The 18414-nt window shown below is 36.7% G+C and overlaps 1 protein-coding gene across 4 annotated transcripts in view; it reads right to left on the reverse strand.

Annotated features, from left to right (window-relative positions):
• ppp1r9ala (protein phosphatase 1 regulatory subunit 9A-like A) overlaps positions 1 to 18414 on the reverse strand; it is a 130051-nt gene that overhangs the window by 47736 nt on the left and 63901 nt on the right. For all 4 annotated transcript variants that reach the window (XM_039757633.1, XM_039757635.1, XM_039757636.1 and 1 more), the window contains exons 5-9: positions 14877 to 14981; positions 14153 to 14273; positions 8179 to 8325; positions 5524 to 5577; positions 3382 to 3611 (exon numbers count right to left, since the gene is read on the reverse strand). In XM_039757633.1, the coding sequence (XP_039613567.1) occupies positions 3382 to 3611; positions 5524 to 5577; positions 8179 to 8325; positions 14153 to 14273; positions 14877 to 14981 (657 nt within the window). The remainder of the gene's footprint in view (positions 1 to 3381; positions 3612 to 5523; positions 5578 to 8178; positions 8326 to 14152; positions 14274 to 14876; positions 14982 to 18414) is intronic.

Below are 18414 nucleotides of genomic sequence, written 5' to 3' on the forward strand. Positions count from 1 at the left end.
CAGTTATAATTACCATACAGACATACACACAATTGATCAGTACACACCGGAGATAAATACAAGATAGACTGTAAACATATACATACAAAGTGCAAGGCAGCACAAGAAAAACTGAAATATGCAACAATATTGCATTGGGACAAATACTGACCAAAGACTGCCAAATCAACTATTTATGAGCTGGATGGCCTGTGGACAGAGACTGTTTTTAGATATACACGTTGTGTCGGAGTGTAGTGTTGCTTGGATGTGCAGGGGTCGACAATGTTTTACCTTTCCCCGTTCAGGACTCTGGAATAGTATGGGTCTGGTAAGGTGGCAAGATTGGTGCCAGTGATCTTTTCAGCAGATCTGACTATTCATTGGAGCCTGTTCTTGATCTGTTTAGTTGCTGATCCAAACCATACTTTAATGAATGAGCTGAGAACAGGGTCAAAGATTGCTGTGAAGAACTGAATCAGTAACTCTTGTGGTAGATTAAACTCCCTCAGCTACCACAGAAAGTCGATCCGCTGCTGTGCCTTTTTTTTATTATGAAGTCTATGTTGGTCCCTTATGTCAATCCGAGGTCATTATAGAGACCAGAAACGTGAAGGTTTCCACAACTGACAGCTTATTGTTAAGTATGTTGAAAGGAGGTAATATTAGGGTGTCCCTCCTGACATCCATTGTCATCTTCACAGTTTTGAGCATGTTCAGCTCTAGATAGTTCTTGGCACAGCAATGGGACAGTGGCTAAGCCTCTTTTCTGTATGTAGATTTACTGTATCACCATTCCAGAGGAGTTCAATAATGGTTATGTCATCCACATATTTGAGTAGCTTGACAGAGGGGTCCTTAGAGGTGCAGTGAATAGTATAGAGGGAGAAGAGCAGTGGAACAAGAACACATCCCTGGGGGACGGCACAACTGCTAATTGTATGGAAGATATGTACATGACGAAAAACAAATGTCAAAGAAATGTGAACAAAAGTAGATTCTGCCCCTTTGGAAATTCAATTTATAAACTACTTCCAAAAACTGAACAAAGTTATCGGTTTACATGTTACAAGTATTACAACAGTTCAACCACACAAATATGCTCTGTACATAAAAATCATCCAGTATAACATGCAGAAAATAAAGACCTGTAATTGAATTTACAAATTTTAAGATAAGCTCTCTCTCACTGCACCAATGTGCCATTACCCTGCTTGGACACAGTAGCTACTAAATTGCTCTTTGTTTCCAGATGGAAGACACCTGGACTAACCACTTTGAAAAACTGACTGCACCAATCTATAATTTCAGCTACTTACATAAATTAACAATGCATCCTCTCAGCCCTTCTAAAACTGGAAACCGATGCTCCCAAAAACGTTATTAAAAAACTATAAAATTGTGACAACGTGGCTCACTTAGTGAAGTGTAGTGAGTTGGCATCACAACTGCTCTTTGTAGTATGGTACATGTTAAGGTGGTGATGGGCACAATTGGGTTTGTTGTGTGTCACATATACTCATTTCCTGCTGCCAGATACAAGTATTTACTATTTATTGCCAGTATTAGTAAGAACCTGATCATCTCTTTTTTATAAATATATATATATATATATATATATATATATATATATATATATATATATATATATATATATATATATATATATATATATAAAGGACCATATACACAATTTCAAAACCAAATGAATGTCACAGCAATAGACAATGATAATTCCAAATATTCCAGCAATGAAGTACCAAAAAATGAGCTTCGCTAAACTGGGAACAGCAGCCAAGCCATAGCTGTTGTTAAGCAATTCAGAAATGTCACCAGTAAAGGCAAAATGTTAGAAAGAAAGAAAAAAAAAAAAAAACAGACAAGTAAACTAACATCATATTATTTCACAAAAAATTGACTAAGTCTGCTGGGATATTAGCTACAAAATAAGTTATATTATACTGACACTATACCCCCAGGTGAGTATTTTTTAATTTAACTTTTAACCTTTGCAAATTAAAATTTTTTAACCAGAAAAATGTAACTATATCTTCAACTTTTAAATTTATTTTTTTTCCTTAAAAATATGGAAAGATTCTGGTATATAAAGTCTGAAGTTATTGTCCCGGGAGACTCTCATAACTATGTTGAGTGTATGTGTTCTTATACCCATCTTATCTAGAATGCAGTGAACAGATGTGACAGACAGGAGTAAAAAAACTCAAGTCTGAACGGTTTCAGCCAATTACGACAAAAAAAGGAGTAAAAATGCCATACTTCTGTACAACATACAACAGCTAAATCGACAGAACAGACAGACACACAGTTTCAATGACAGATAGGTCACTCCTTTGTAACTGAGCAAATGAATGCTTACTATAGCAAACCTATGGCTTAAGCCCTTAAAGCACTAAGCAGTTTTGATAAAATTGTGCCTAAATTTCACACCCAAAAATTAACAATTATTAATCTGCCAAAGACACCATAGTAAACAATGCAAGTAATTGACAAAATTATATTGTCTAAAACAGTGTTTTGCAACCTTTGTGGTGTCTCGGCAGTGTGTTCTCAACCCACCGGTGGGCATCCCCTCCAAGAATTGAGCACGACCTACTGTGGTGAAAGGGAATCCCACTCTGTGAATTATGTGCAGTCGTCTAAGTGGGGTTTAAGGGGTAGTCCACCTAAATGAATCATCTACATGTGTCAAAAAGGGGGTTGATGATGCAGGCTTTTGAAACATTGTGTTAAAAACGAATGGACTTGTGCTCTAACAGTTTTGTTTTCCTATTAGTTCTTTTTTATTTTATTTGTGTTTTTACAAGTTGAATTGAAATAGCTAGAAACAAACAAAAGCAGGCAGAATCAAGCTACTTTATTAGCCACTTTGTGCCTGCCCTGCACAAATAGCACACAAGTGAAAGAGAGGGGCAAAAGAATGGGCAAAACAAGAAAAACATTATTGTTACAACTAAAGAATGGACGCTGCATGTTTTAAACCTCAGCATACATCGCTTAAAACCAATCATATACATTAGCATAAAATGCAAAGACTTTGTATCATGCTAGCAGACATTCAAGAGGCACAGAGCGGTCCATGTGACCTTCCAGTACTCAAGCAGAATTCACCAAGTATAAGACATTAAATCTGCCCATTTTGAGTTGCTGTAATTTGTCATTAATAAATTTAGATAACCATGCAAACATTTACTCATTTCTTATTGTTTATTTAAAATGTTTATCAAACTTTTTAGACTTTAACAACCCTATCCTTAAGTAAAATCTAGTAACTTGCTACACCAATCCATGTTCAATAATGATTTTGCCAACACAAAGAAAAAAATGCAACATTTATCTCAAATGCAAGTCAAGAAAATGTCTGGGTAATCTGTATGTACTCACTTTTGTTGGTAATCTTTTAGCAGCTTCTTTGCCTTATTGTATTTTTTTTCCAAAACATCATACTGGGACTGAGTTTCTCGAAGATGTTCATTTACAGTTTTACATAAGGACTGTGCTTCATTCCAATAGGTCTCCAACTTTTTAATTTTTTCCTTATTTTCTTCAATGTCTTGCTCTAGCTTGGACTGTACTTTCTCCCAGTTAACTTTACTTGATTCCATTACCATTAACTAGATTAAAAATCATAAATTTAAAATGTGAATTGTGATATTTAATGAAGTAACACATTTTAAACAGGCAGGGTAATATTTATTTTTGTACTAAATACTGGAATAGAGTCTTAAAAAATGAAGACATGTATAGCTTAAAGTTAACTCTCATCTTGGCTCATCTTAAATTTTTACTTACTCTCAATTCAGCTATGGTTATTATCTAAAACACATGATGTACATATTTTTCATGTTAAGTGTAGCACATCACACAATTTCTATTCTAATCTGCTATATTCTGAAGGTAAGGACAGGAGGATATGTTTACCAGGATTTATTCAATTTCAAATATTATCTATTTCTATGACTTTTAATAATGTTCTATATAATGTTTTGCTTCCATTTTCACACAGTATAGTTAAATAAAACACAAAATAATGAAATAAAAATACTGAACACAAAAAAACAATACGTTAAAAAAAACTTTTTTTTTTCAACCCAATTATTTCAGTCCAAGGTTTCCAAGAAAAAGTATGAGAGAAGAAAGCAACAGAAATAAATGAAAAAAGCATAACTTGATTTATCATAAAATATGGGGGAGTTCAAGTGCAGGTAAAAAAAATCCCTGTTTCTTTAAAGCGCTGCCTCAAACTCACAATGGTGCAAAAGCTTCTTAAAATGTCATGTAATGTTTACACTAAAATTAACTATCTGCAGCTCACCATGCATAATCTTAATGACCCAAGGGCACAGGCCGAGCTTCAAAATTTGTCAAAGATAAAATAAACTGCGGTTTGGAAATTCTAGACATATGTGCCAACATGTTAAGATGATTTATGTTGTCACAAAGGCCAACATTGGTCCACAGAGACCCATGATCAACTTCCCTTTCTTCTTATAAAATATTTTTCATTGTTGACACTAACACTGTTTTAAAGTTCAGTTTCTTAATACAAAAGAATTCATTCAATATGGTTTTGCTGAATTCTAGTGCCATGTACATGTCCTTCTTGTGATCTGCATGGAAGTTCAAAAAGATTTGCCATCAATATGTGATAAAGACTGCAAATTACTCTGCCTAGAGACCAAGAATTGAAGCACAGACACATAAGGTGTTCTGTCAAACTAATACACTAATGTGTATTTTAGTTCTTTGGTAGGAATGCCATCATCCTCAAGTATAGGTACATAGTAGTTCTATACAGGGTGGTCCAGATCTAATTATGCAGATCCAGATCGACTGGATGACTTTGATCTGTGCGGGGACAATTCCAGCTCGCCGCAAAGGCGATTCTTGATTTCATCAGTTCGCACACTTCTCGATGGTCCATGATTTTTTGGGTGATTTTCTATGCAATAAACTTAAGTTATAGCGTAATGAAAATTGCATAATTAGATCTGGACCCCCTATAGTTGTCAACAATGATGGTGTATGCTGACAGTTTTTTTTCTTCTATTAATAAATGACTGAGCATTATAATGGACTTTATGAGTTAACAGTTAGTCAACTGTTTATTGGTACATGCATCACACGATAAAGAAAGAAGGGCCACCATGGTACATGTGTTATTTACACACAAAATGTAGTTTCACTCAAGATCTTGAATTGGCTTATGTTCGGTCATATTTTCCAATTTGTTCTATTTCTCAGCAGTACTGTTTTTTTTTTTTGTTTTTTTGTAAACTTTTATTAGGTGCCTGCTCTGGAAATAACTATGCAATAAAGTACTACTTTGCTCAAAATGTGCATTATCTCAAAGTTGTATAAAATAAATGAGAAAAGGAAAAAACGCTAACAGGGTAAGTTTTTTTTTTTGTGCTCTGTGAACATGGTAAGCATGGAATTTTGTGTAAAACATTTTAGTTGTTTAAAGCTATTGTTTAGATGGAAGTGTTAAAAAACACTGCATAAAAAATGTTTTTGTATTCTTACCTGTTCTTTTAATCTGCTGATTTCAGAGGCTGCAATGGCATGTTTCAGCTGTAGCTATAAAACGACAATATAACAGTTTTAGGTAACTAGCATCAAACATAAAGCAATGCATAATAAAAACCATGTTTAACAAAATGGTAATCATCATCTGTATATTAACCAGTCTTTTCAATAGTTACCCTTGAAGCATCCCGTGCATATTTTGTGCATGTTTTCACTAAACAGTGACACTTGCGCACTAATTCACTTATAGCAAAGAGGATATGTTATACTTAATGTGCAAAGGGATAACCACAGAATAATTTGAAAATCATTTGCTAAAATGCAGAACATGAGCTATCAATTGGCATATGTTTTCAATTTTATTATTAGATACATTTCTTTTCACATTCCTGGCCTTGAGTAGCACAACACAGACATGAATCCCAACATGTTGTTTAAACCATATGTTTCATGCTGCTCAGGCTTTTTCTCTCTGTCTATACAAAATGTATCCTCACAGTTCTTTACATATTCTAGCATTCTCACACCAAATCAAGGTGACAGTGTGCTCAAATCTCCTTAGAGCAATGGAAACAAGGTAGGAAACTACACAGTAAGGAAGTAATGGCAGTACATCACACATAAAAACACTATATACGAAAAATGTCCATGTGCATTCTTAAAATAAGACTATCAAGCAAAACCAACTGACCAGCTTCCCAGGATTAGATTAATCAAAAAAAGAAACTCTCATACAAGAAGTATCCGTGTCCAATATTACAGGCCTAATTGCTGTGCATAAAAAATTATGCTAAACTGTTTTAAACATGAGTTAAACCTAGATGAATTTCATAGGTTTCATTTTAGTGCACCTTTTAATGGTTAAATCAGGATTAGATTCTACTATTGTTTACTGCAACAGCTTACTTTACTATTTACTCATTCTCTACCTACTCCATCTAGAGAGACTTGTAATACTGAAAAAGATGGCCAAAAAACACACTATCCCTTAACAGTGGTCTCCAGCATCTCCTGGGCATTCATATGTACACAAATACCATTTGAGATATAATGTTTAATCATTGCAACTTGGCATACCTAGGTATGTATTTGATTTGGGAAACAGACATTCTATTCCAAGGTCCTGTAGTATTTTCAAGATCCTCACTCTATCAAGGAAAGCAAGTCCTACAGCTCTGTGAAAGAGCCTCACATCGGCTACTCTTTCAGGCTCTGCCCAAAAGGCGTCAGCACAGAGATTGACCAATAAACGAATCTTCACCTGGAGAATTAGCTCCCACTTTACCATCTACATCTAGTATAATGCTTGCCCAACTGCTATCATCACACTGATCAACAGTCATGCGTCATGATAGCTCCAAGCTATCTAATGAAAAGGAAATTGGGTACTTTAAATCCACCACTAGTAATGAAAATAAACATTCAACCATTTAGCTGATTTGAAGATGAAAACAGTTCAAGGAATGGCCTTAGTAGCTTTTCTTTTCAAAATTTTAAGGCCTTTTATTAGGTTCCAAATATTTCATAAATTGTATGAATTAATTTTGAGAAGTACGGCACTATAGGAACATTGTGTGTAGTACTTAGTACTACTTTAAAGTACTATTAATGCTGTCTGACCATGAATATGAAATACAAATGCAAGAATAACCTTATAAAGCTTCAGCTACAATACTCAAAATACTCAGCCACTCCATTCTAAAACATTCCTTTTCACAAACTAGACAAATTCATCTGGCACAACCAGCTTTCACTCTACCCCTAATATACTGTTTAGGGGTACAAACTTAAAACTCCAACTACTAATAGCAGCTTTGGACAATATTCTGTTATTTACCTAATATAAATATTAATATAAATATATTGCTAAATCACTCTTAATAGGCAGACAGTGTGGTGAAGTGGTTAAGGCTTTGTTTAGACTTTAGACATTAAACCCTGCTATTGATAGTGTGTGACAATGACCAAGTCACTTCACCAGCCTGTGCTCTAAATGGAAAAAATAAAATGTAACCAATTGTATCTGAAATGTTGTAAGCTGCCTTGCATAAAGGCATCAGTCAAATTATTATTATTTATTATAATAATAATAATAATAATAATAATAATAGAGGCTCAAATCCCTGATAAAGAGATCTATAAGATCTATCACGTATATTTCATACCATGGAGTGCCTTTTAGTGTAAAACAGTCTTTAAATATTCTTTAATTGTTTATGGAACTATTTAGAATATGTTAAGATACACAGAGGATAGACAGATAATAATGTTTACTGGTATGTAATATAAGCATAAACATAGTAAGGTATACACACCCCAATTTACTACATACCATATATTCACTGATCCAGTGTAATCAGATTTCAGTATAATGGACAGCCAATGCCTGTCCTGGCTTTGAATTATTCAATGAGTAGTACGAAATGTAAAATTACTACATAAATTAACAATCTTGTTAACAAACCTTCAATAAAATATGGTAATTTTCTTCACAAAATTACTGAATCAAATTTTGAGAAAACTGTAAAAATAAAATATCACTGACAGAGTTATGGATATATTGCCTAAATCTAGCTCCTGCGACACAGGAAAAATGAAAATAATCAACTGGCGATGGGGGCAGTGTACAAGGACACAAAGATTTTCAAATACCTCCTTATACTTTACAGCTGCGTGTGTGGAATCCATATCCTGTAATGAAAACATATCTTCATGTTCAGAGAGATCAAAAACTTCAACTGACTTTGAAGAAAGGTTTAAGCCTGGGCCATCATCATCCTCCTCTTCATAATGATCATCCTGCAAATTATATATATTTAATGACAGTACTTCAAAATGTAACTAAATTAAAATTACATAATGAATAGTGTAGACTACACATTATGCACTTAAGTGAACTTTCCTGGTTAAAAGCAAGTTATTTATTTTTTCAGCAGGTGCTGAAAAAAAAAATCTTTTGTGATCGGCCAATTTACTAATCGAGTCTTTAGTAGTGAAAAATCAGAGCATCACTATTAAATAGGGTGTATGATTCATGCATGCATGCATTTATTTTTAAAGATTCCCCAATACAGAAAGCACTTTGATGTTGGACAACACTTATATTCTATCTAGTGCTCTTAACGGCTTCTTGAATACTTATTTCTGTATAGTATAAATAGGCAGTGTTGGGGAGTAACGAAATACATGTAACGGCGTTACGTAATTAAATTACAAAATAAATGTAACGGTAATACATTACAGTTACTGTATAAAAATGTGTAATTCAATTACAGTTACTTGTGTAATTTTTCAGAATTACAATTTAAGTTACATATTAAAAATGTCAGCAAAGCCTTTATGAAATATGAAATAATATTTTTTTGCCTGTTTCGCACGTTTTCATTAGGCCTATAAACATCGTCCTTTTCCATTCCCCCCCCTCCCACAGACAATAATTATTTCTGATAGGCTCTCCTATCACGTCTATAATTGCAGCGCCAGCGCCATCACCTCAGTCTGATAGCAGATGCCTGGGCATGTTGTGATCTGAGTTTCAAACTACTACTAGCAATGTCTAATAAAACTGCATTTCACAGCTGGAAATTTAGAAAACATTTCAGATATGTCGCGGAAAAGGGCATAAATCTAACTGTGCAATGTAATGCTTGTTTGCCGGCTATCAAGATGTTGTCCACATCGAAAACCTCAATGTCCAACCTCAGGAAACATCTAGAGGTAAGTGCTGCTTGTAAGAGCAAACGGAAAGTTTTTTTTTAGCAATGAAGCCTTCACATTGTCACACAGTCACAGACGCCACGCCACTTTTCACAGCCACACGCTTTTAATGTGCCCAAATGCAGATGTAGCCTATAGCTATTTTAGCTCCCTATTTCGGTTCACTTTAAGCTCGCTACTCTAGATAGCTAGCTAAGGAGGTTGTTGAGCCATATTACGCACTTTCCCTCCCATTTTGTCAGTTTTGATATTAGCGTGCCTGACTTGCTATATGTAATTTAAAATGTGCCTGGAATGGTAGATTTTAACAAAGACTACGATTGTCCAAGTTTTACATGTATTGTCTTGAATGCAAGCGATCGGCTACTTCAGCATTTGTGATTGAAAAATAGACTGTAAAATGTTTTGTCTAGTAAAAGTAACATGTTTTTTGTAAAGTGTAAACACAATAGTGGTGCACCATAGTCAATGTCTACCCCATAATTTAGTTTTAATTAATAATAACCACCATTTAATGCTACTACTATTCTTCTTCTTCTTCTTCTTATTATTATTATTATAGCATTAATATTAATGCTATACATAATTAATAATTGTAATAATGTTGTAATAATTCATAGCTATTAGCATCTTGAAGTCTGACCTTGTGGTGGTTATTATAGTGTCTTTATGAAAGTTCTGATGTTACTTTGTGTATTAAAAGAGGATCAAAAGTGTTTAACTATTTTAAATAAGAAATTCGGTGTGAATTATCCCATAACTCTGTTGTTTGATGTCCCCCAAGTGCTGTCAGCTGGAAAAAGAATTTAAAAAATTGATACAACATACTGTACAACATAGACTGTAATAGTCTGGCAACTAACAATATGTGGATGTGACACAATAATTAACTTTCAGATTATTTTTTCTCTGCTTCATTGATGTAAGAGATATTGGTCCATTATTCGGTCTATGCTGCATCAAAGATTTTTTTTCTTCCTATATACAGGCAGCATTCAGTCACCTTGAACAACAGGGCTATGGACTGATTCACACTTGATTTCACCATAAAGATTATTACTGTCAGGTTTGAAATTGAAAATGGATACATACAAGCAGGCTACGGGTACAGAATACCCATCCAAAAATTGGAAAAGTAATCAAAAAGTAATTAAAAAGTAATTAGTTACGTTACTCAGAACAAGTAATTAAAATAGTTACACTACTATTACATTTTGAACAGGGTAACTTGTAACTGTAACGAATTACATTTTTAAAGTAACCTTCCCAACACTGTAAATAGGTACTTTTAAGTGCCTGCACCAGGTAGGAATCAATAACGGGCACTTGAAATTCCAAGGAGAGTGGTTAAATTTCAGCGGAAATGCAGTAGTTTAAACTACCCAATAATTTCACTGTCAATCCCAAAGAACAGTGAAGTAACATCTCCCTATTAAAATTTAGAATTATAAAATCTCATGGAATTCATTAATATTTCTTCACTAACCATATTTGTTACTAAGGGTTGGAAACATGCACTGATACAGTGCATTGCTGTACTCACTACATAATGAACCACCTCAGGAACTCAAATTAGGACCTGAGCACAGCTGTGCAACAGGTGACATCTCAGCACCACACTAGTTTGAATGGAATGAAAGAGTATGAGGTTTTTTACATTGGCTGGAGTGCCCCAAGTTTTCTCTGCAAGTTGGAGGACCTGCTTGCAAGGGGTGGATGTTATATTCAGGACGGAGCAATTGCAGGTTCAGAGTGGAATCACTTCCGGCATCAACAAAGTGGAATAACTTCTGGCATCTACAGGGTTCAAACCAGTAACCTTCTGATTGCTGGAACAGATCCCTAGCCTCAGAGCCACCAATCCACCTCATTTACTACTAACTCCTGCACAAAATGCAATATGGATGTCCACTTGACTTCCTCCAATGATCTTAATAGATTTAAAGATCAACAGAACAACAAATTTATAAATGTTAGTGTAAAATAAATGTGCTATATGTTGAATACCCATTATTGTAATTAGGAAGCAAAATTCACTTGCTATACAAAAATACAAACCCAAAACTAAAATAAAATGACTGGTAATGCAGTTTCTTCCAACAGCAATGCTGGCTTCTGCTAGATGGTCTCGCAGCCATGTACTGGCTGGGCCTGAACATTCTTAGAATTGGTGGTTTATTTAACAATTACTTCCATATTTGGAAGAAAATAATGTGATGTGTTTCAATCTGGCATTAAAAAACTTTGCAGTACAGAATCTGTTTTGTTGAAGGTGACAAATGATATTCTACTAACCTTGCACTTGAGCTATTGGGCTATTTTAGTACTGCTGGACGTTAGTACAGCTTTTGATACAGTGGACCATGGGGCTCTATTAAATGGCTTGAGTATGAAGTCAGTATTCAAGGATGTGCACTGAAATATTATTATTATTATTAAATGGCTTGCATCCTACTTAAATGTTAGATCTGTATTGGTACACATAGGTGATAACTTTTCCCAGCCAGCTCTGCTAACTCAAGGCATACTACGAGGTTGACTTCTGGCAACATTATTATTTGTCTTATACTTGCTCCCTTCTGGGTCCCCTTATTTCAAAAATACAATGTCAATTACACTGTTATGCTGATGATACTCAGCCTTATATTAAACATCATTTCATCTATAAAGAAGCTGACAGAGTGTATTGATGATATTAAAAAAAGGATGCTGCAAAATTTCCTTCAACTAAGTGAAAATAAAACTGAAGTCATTATCTTTGGCCCAATTTCTTCTGCTAATGAAGCTGGCACTCATTTAGGCTCATTGATGGCAAAGATTCGTAATGAAATCGAAAATCTGGGTGTCATCCTTGATTTGTCTTTGAGCTTTGACAAACACATCTCTGTGGTAGTAAAATCCAGCTTTTATCAACCGAGGCAAATTTCTAAGTTATAATCCTTCCTTTCACAGAAGGATCTGACAACAGTGACTCATGCTTTTATTACGTCTAGGCTTAATTATTGCAATTCCTTATATTGGGTATTGCCCAAATCTTCCCTGTTGTGACTTCAATTGGTACAAAATTCAGCAGCTAAATTTCTGACTAGCACCAGTAAAAGAGAGCATACCTCGTCCATATTGGTCTCCCTCCACTGGTTGCCGGTGAGATTTCAGATTGAAGTAGTTTTATTGTTTATTTATAACGCCTTGCATGGCATCACTGTGACGATGTGGGTTCTGGCTCCACACTCCCTTTGATGTTGGAAGCATTTGAACCCAACACCGTTGATAATGTTGCCGAGTGAGCTAGTCAATGGAGGCAAATTACTGAGCAAGGGGAAGGTAGAAAGTGCAAAAGTGCTTTTATTTAAAACAGTCAACAAAAACAAAGTTCATAAATAGTGTAGTTCTTCAAATTCATTAAATAAATAATCCATAAAAAGAACGTGGAGTAAAATCAATAAATAGAAAAAACAATCCTTAAAAACGAGAGGTTAAAATCTTTTAGGAAGCAGTCTTAAAACCATCAACAAATACGGTGCTTTCTGTTAGCGCCTCACCTGCTTATCCCGTATGGGCCAAGCAGCAGGCAAGACGCTCTCTACAGCTGCCCTCCTCAAACACACGCAAGACTGGAGACCTCCCGACCCCTGGCTTCGGTTTGGCTCTCATCCCAGCCTCGAGACTTGGACTCCTTGGTCTCCAGGACGCTCACACCAAGGACTGCCACTCCAAGCCTCCCGACTTCCGCTGCCTTTCTGCGGCCTTCTGCGGCTCGTCGCTTTCACCTTGGTCACTCCCGCTACCTGCTCGCTCAGCGGGAGCGACATCAACACAAACACGTGGGTGTCGGACTAACACCCAGCTTCCATGCAGCTGTCCACGAGCGCCATTCGCCGCACGTCCGCCGCTCTTCGCGGCTCTCTCCCTCTCACCGACCTGCTTCCTCTCCTGCTCCCGTAACCTCCGTCCTCTCCTTTCCTTTCTCTCTCCGATCGCTTTCTCTCCAATCGATCTCTCTCTCTCCCCAACCGACTTGCGCTTCTTTTAAAAACGTGAGGGGCCATCACAGCTGCAGCATTAGCCACGGGAGCAATCACGAATGTGGGCAGTTCCTCACCTGTGCACACGGTGAGAAACGCCCACATCGACGACGCCCCGCTCGCTATAACAACGCCTCACGGCCTGGTGCGATGATTATTTATTTAAAATCAATGGCCTTTTCTCCACGAGCTGTTGCCCAAATCTTCCCTGTTGTGACTTCAATTGGTACAAAATTCAGCAGCTAAATTTCTGACTAGCACCAGTAAAAGAGAGCATACCTCGTCCATATTGGTCTCCCTCCACTGGTTGCCGGTGAGATTTCAGATTGAAGTAGTTTTATTGTTTATTTATAACGCCTTGCATGGCATCACCCCATAATACAACTGCAATCTCATTCATCCCTTCTAGGAACAAGTGTTTTGAGGTCATCAGTTCAATTACTCCATGCAGTTCCTAGATCACAGCTAAAGTTTAAGGGTGACAGGGGTTTTTCAGTTATTGCTCCAAGACTTTAGAACGATCTGCCACTCCATATCAGATCTTCTCATTCTATTGAGGTTTTAAAGACTCGATCAAAAACCTTTTGTTTCTCCGCCTATTATGGTGTGTAAGGTCGTTGGGAGGGGGAGGATAGAATGCACTGCATTTGTAATCCCAACAGATGGTGCATCACAAACATTTGTAGTAATAAAATGCATTGAATTTGTAATTCCAACAAATGGCGAATCACAAAAATTAGCACTGCTTTAACGAATCCCATACCAATTGATATATAACAGAGACAGTTCTAGAATCCAGTAATGTTTTCTTTAAAGACCTGTAATAAAGCTGCTGAAGTTATCACTAGCTGACAAAGTAAAATACTCAGCAGTATCAGACTTGCCTCTTCTGTGGATAGATCATAGTCATCCTCCAATAGCTGACTTTTTTCCTGCTCTAATGTCTCACTAATGAGACGAGCCACTTCACTGTGTGTGCCAGGCTTTTCTCGGCCAATAAGAAATCTAAAAGAGAGAGAGGAGGTTAAAAAAAGCTCTTTGAATACAGTAAAAAGCAAACAATGAACAAATACAGTAATATATAATATGGGAGTTAACTGTAAATGTCCTAAAGATCCTGCTAAAATCCACTTTCTTCCTAGCAGGTTTTGTGAGTCTTATGGGCATACATCTGTCTTTATCACCCAGTGCAGGATTTACGTATAAGCTACACAAGCTATAGCTTAGGGCCCCCGCCTTCTTGGGGGCCCCCAAAACAAATCATATTTGGCACTTACATAGAATATCTGGACTTATAAAGGGCCCCATGTCTCAAATAGCTTAGGGCCTTATCAAGTATAAATCCGGCCCTGTTATCACCTAATGAATATTGAAAAATAAATACCATTGGTATATCTTGTTCAAAAAAAGAATAAAAATACAAATCTTTAAAAACACACAAATATTAATGGGAATACCATTGAACTGCGAACACTAGAGATGACAAAAATCAGTTTTTAAACTGTGACCTAATTTTCTTGTCAAATGTTGCAGTCGTTTGCATATTTACTGCTGAACCGTTTTCCCCAAATGCTTCCACGAAATATACTAATAAAAAATTGCTTTTACTTGACTGTGCCTTTAGTGTTCTTCAAGACCGTTGCAGCAAAAAGCTGTGTAACCCCAACAAGACTGATGCCATCCACCTCAACAATCTGGTCATTCACTTGAATTCTGCAATGTAAATGATGAAAACAATGAATTCTGCAATTTAAATGATGAAAACAATGAAGTAATGTTTTTATTGCAATTGTTAAGTAGTAACATTAAGTAGTACAGAGGAATGGAATTGACCTTATGGAAGTCATGAATTAAGTATTTCTACAGCATATATATATATAGACAATATACAATGCACTCACAATTCCTGTAGATGTAAAATAAATTATAATGAAGTAAATTTTGCACATGTGGACTGAGGTGCATAACCAAGTGTATTCAACAGTCCAACTACTTGCAGATACAGTGGTGTGAAAAACTATTTGCCCCCTTCCTGATTTCTTATTCCTTTGCATGTTTGTCACACAAAATGTTTCTGATCATCAAACACATTTAACCATTAGTCAAATATAACACAAGTAAACACAAAATGCAGTTTTTAAATGATGATTTTTATTATTTAGGGAGAAAAAAAATTCCAAATCTACATGGCCCTGTGTGAAAAAGTAATTGCCCCCTGAACCTAATAACTGGTTGGGCACCCTTAGCAGCAATAACTGCAATCAAGCGTTTGCGATAACTTGCAATGAGTCTTTTACAGCGCTCTGGAGGAATTTTGGCGCACTCATCTTTGCAGAATTGTTGTAATTCAGCTTTATTTGAGGGTTTTCTAGCTTGAACCGCCCTTTTAAGGTCATGCCATAGCATCTCAATTGGATTCAGGTCAGGACTTTGACTAGGCCACTCCAAGTCAAGTCTTCATTTTGTTTTTCTTCAGCCATTCAGAGGTGGATTTGCTGGTGTGTTTTGGGTCACTGTCCTGTTGCAGCACCCAAGATCGCTTCAGCTTGAGTTGACGAACAGATGGCCGGACATTCTCCTTCAGGATTTTTGGTAGACAGTAGAATTCATGGTTCCATCTATCACAGCAAGCCTTCCAGGTCCTGAAGCAGCAAAACAACCCCAGACCATCACACTACCACCACCATATTTTACTGTTGGTATGATGTTCTTTTTCTGAAATGCTGTGTTCCTTTTACGCCAGATGTAACGGGACATTTGCCTTCCAAAAAGTTCAACTTTTGTCTCATCAGTCCACAAGGTATTTTCCCAAAAGTCTTGGCAATCATTGAGATGTTTCTTTGCAAAATTGAGACGAGCCCTAATGTTCTTTTTGCTTAACAGTGGTTTGCGTCTTGGAAATCTGCCATGCAGGCCGTTTTTGCCCAGTCTCTTTCTTATGGTGGAGTCGTGAACACTGACCTTAATTGAGGCAAGTGAGGCTTGCAGTTCTTTAGACGTTGTCCTGGGGTCTTTTGTGACCTCTCGGATTAGTCGTCTCTGCGCTCTTGGGGTAATTTTGGTCGGCTGGCCACTCCTGGGAAGGTTCACCACTGTTCCATGTTTTTGCCATTTGTGGATAATGGCTCTCACTGTGGTTCGCTGGAGTCCCAAAGCTTTAGAAATGGCTTTATAACCTTTACCAGACTGATAGATCTCAATTACTTCTGTTCTCATTTGTTCCTGAATTTCTTTGGATCTTGGCATGATGTCAAGCTTTTGAGGTGCTTTTGGTCTACTTCTCTGTGTCAGGCAGCTCCTATTTAAGTGATTTCTTGATTGAAACAGGCATGGCAGTAATCAGGCCTGGAGGTGGCTACGGAAATTGAACTCAGGTGTGATACTCCACAGTTAGGTTATTTTTTAACAAGGGGGCAATTACTTTTTCACACAAGGCCATGTAGGTTTGGATTTTTTTTCTCCCTAAATAATAAAAACCATCATTTAAAAACTGCATTTTGTGTTTACTTGTGTTATATTTGACTAATGGTTAAATGTGTTTGATGATCAGAAACATTTTGTGTGACAAACATGCAAAAGAATAAGAAATCAGGAAGGGGGCAAATAGTTTTTTACACCACTGTAAATGCTACTGAAGAAACTAAAAGTGAGTGTCCCAAAAGCCCTTGTAACTCTTGCCCAAAGGCAGTGAGGTGACACTGTCCTCCACTATGGCCAAAATTCTATCATGCAGTAGTCCTTATAGAGCTGCTGAATTTCTATGATGCCACAGCTATTGAGAGCCTGGGCCAAATTCGCCACTATCTTCTTTAAAGAAGATATGTTGCTGTACCAAATGGTAATCCCATAAGGTGAGGAGGTTGTTCTCACTGCTTCTAAGTACATAAAACCACAGGAAATCCCCCATCACTTGAGACACCTCACAAAGAAGAGGCACTTTTGTTCCCAGACCAAGGCAGGTCATTAGAAATGCAAACTCTCAAAAACCAAAACTGGCAACTTTTTCCATTTCAGTCCACTTAAAACGTAAGTGGATAACAAGTTCACAGTTTGTGTCCATGGAAGTGTACTACAAGCACTTTTCTTTTGCTCATGTTCAAACTCAGGTTGTTGCCATGATACCACTTTGGCAGTTATAGGACTTCATCCATTTAAGTAAATAGTCACAGATTAATGAATACTACTAAAGTGCACCACCTGTCATCTCTTGATTGTGCAGCTGGCTGCTGGACTCCCTTAAGAGTTACAAAGTCTAAACCCAAGGGGCTTTGTCACCAGTTGGAGGGGTAGGATTGAACTTAACTTTAGTCAACAGCATTCTGCATTTTCACACAAGATCTTAGTGTACAGCTTTTCCTAGGCTGTTTTTGTAACGATAGAAAGATAACATTATCCATTAACAAGTTGTTCTGATAGGCAAACTGCTAAGGGTACAGGAACTTTGTGAGAGAGGATTTGGTACAGTATTTGACAACACAAGTCTTTCCAGGTATTTCATCACTACAGGCACTAATGCTGCTGATTTTTCCATCACTTCACTTTTGTCCTTCTGGGGAGTACAACAATATATACTTTCTTAAAGCAGGTAGGGAAAATAAAATGAAACAGGGAGGAGCTAATGATATCCACTACACATTTTACTTTGAGAGGTTCGGAGCAACCTTGCCCTATACATAACTGGCAGACCTCTGAGCAGTGCCTATGATCAATGTATTATAGCCAGTGGATGTGCACTGTTGTCAGTTTCTTAGCTGTTAACCTTGAAACCAATGATATAATGTAAACCCTTGCCACAGCTTCCAGTTGTCAGTGTATTGCATCTGAAGTCCCACTGTGCAGTATCTTGTAACTTTTTCCTCAAGCATACAACATCACAGTATGCTCCTATTTTTCTACCAATCTGAATGTGGCAGATCACTCTTACTTTACTGCAAATGTTATTGTTCAACCATAGTTTCATAGTGAGGAATGCTTTAATTGGCTTTACTGGAACACAATCATTGGTGTTACATTTAATATTGCTTATGAACCTAATTAGAAACTCAATTAAACCTACAATGGTATATCTGAATTTATCCCAATCTAAAAGGTCAAAGCAGTATATAAACCTGCTTTCTTCGCCATCATACCAACAAAGCATGAACTT

Source organism: Polypterus senegalus, chromosome 6 (assembly GCF_016835505.1).
Source record: "Polypterus senegalus isolate Bchr_013 chromosome 6, ASM1683550v1, whole genome shotgun sequence".
NCBI classification, from domain to species: Eukaryota; Metazoa; Chordata; class Cladistia; order Polypteriformes; family Polypteridae; genus Polypterus; species Polypterus senegalus.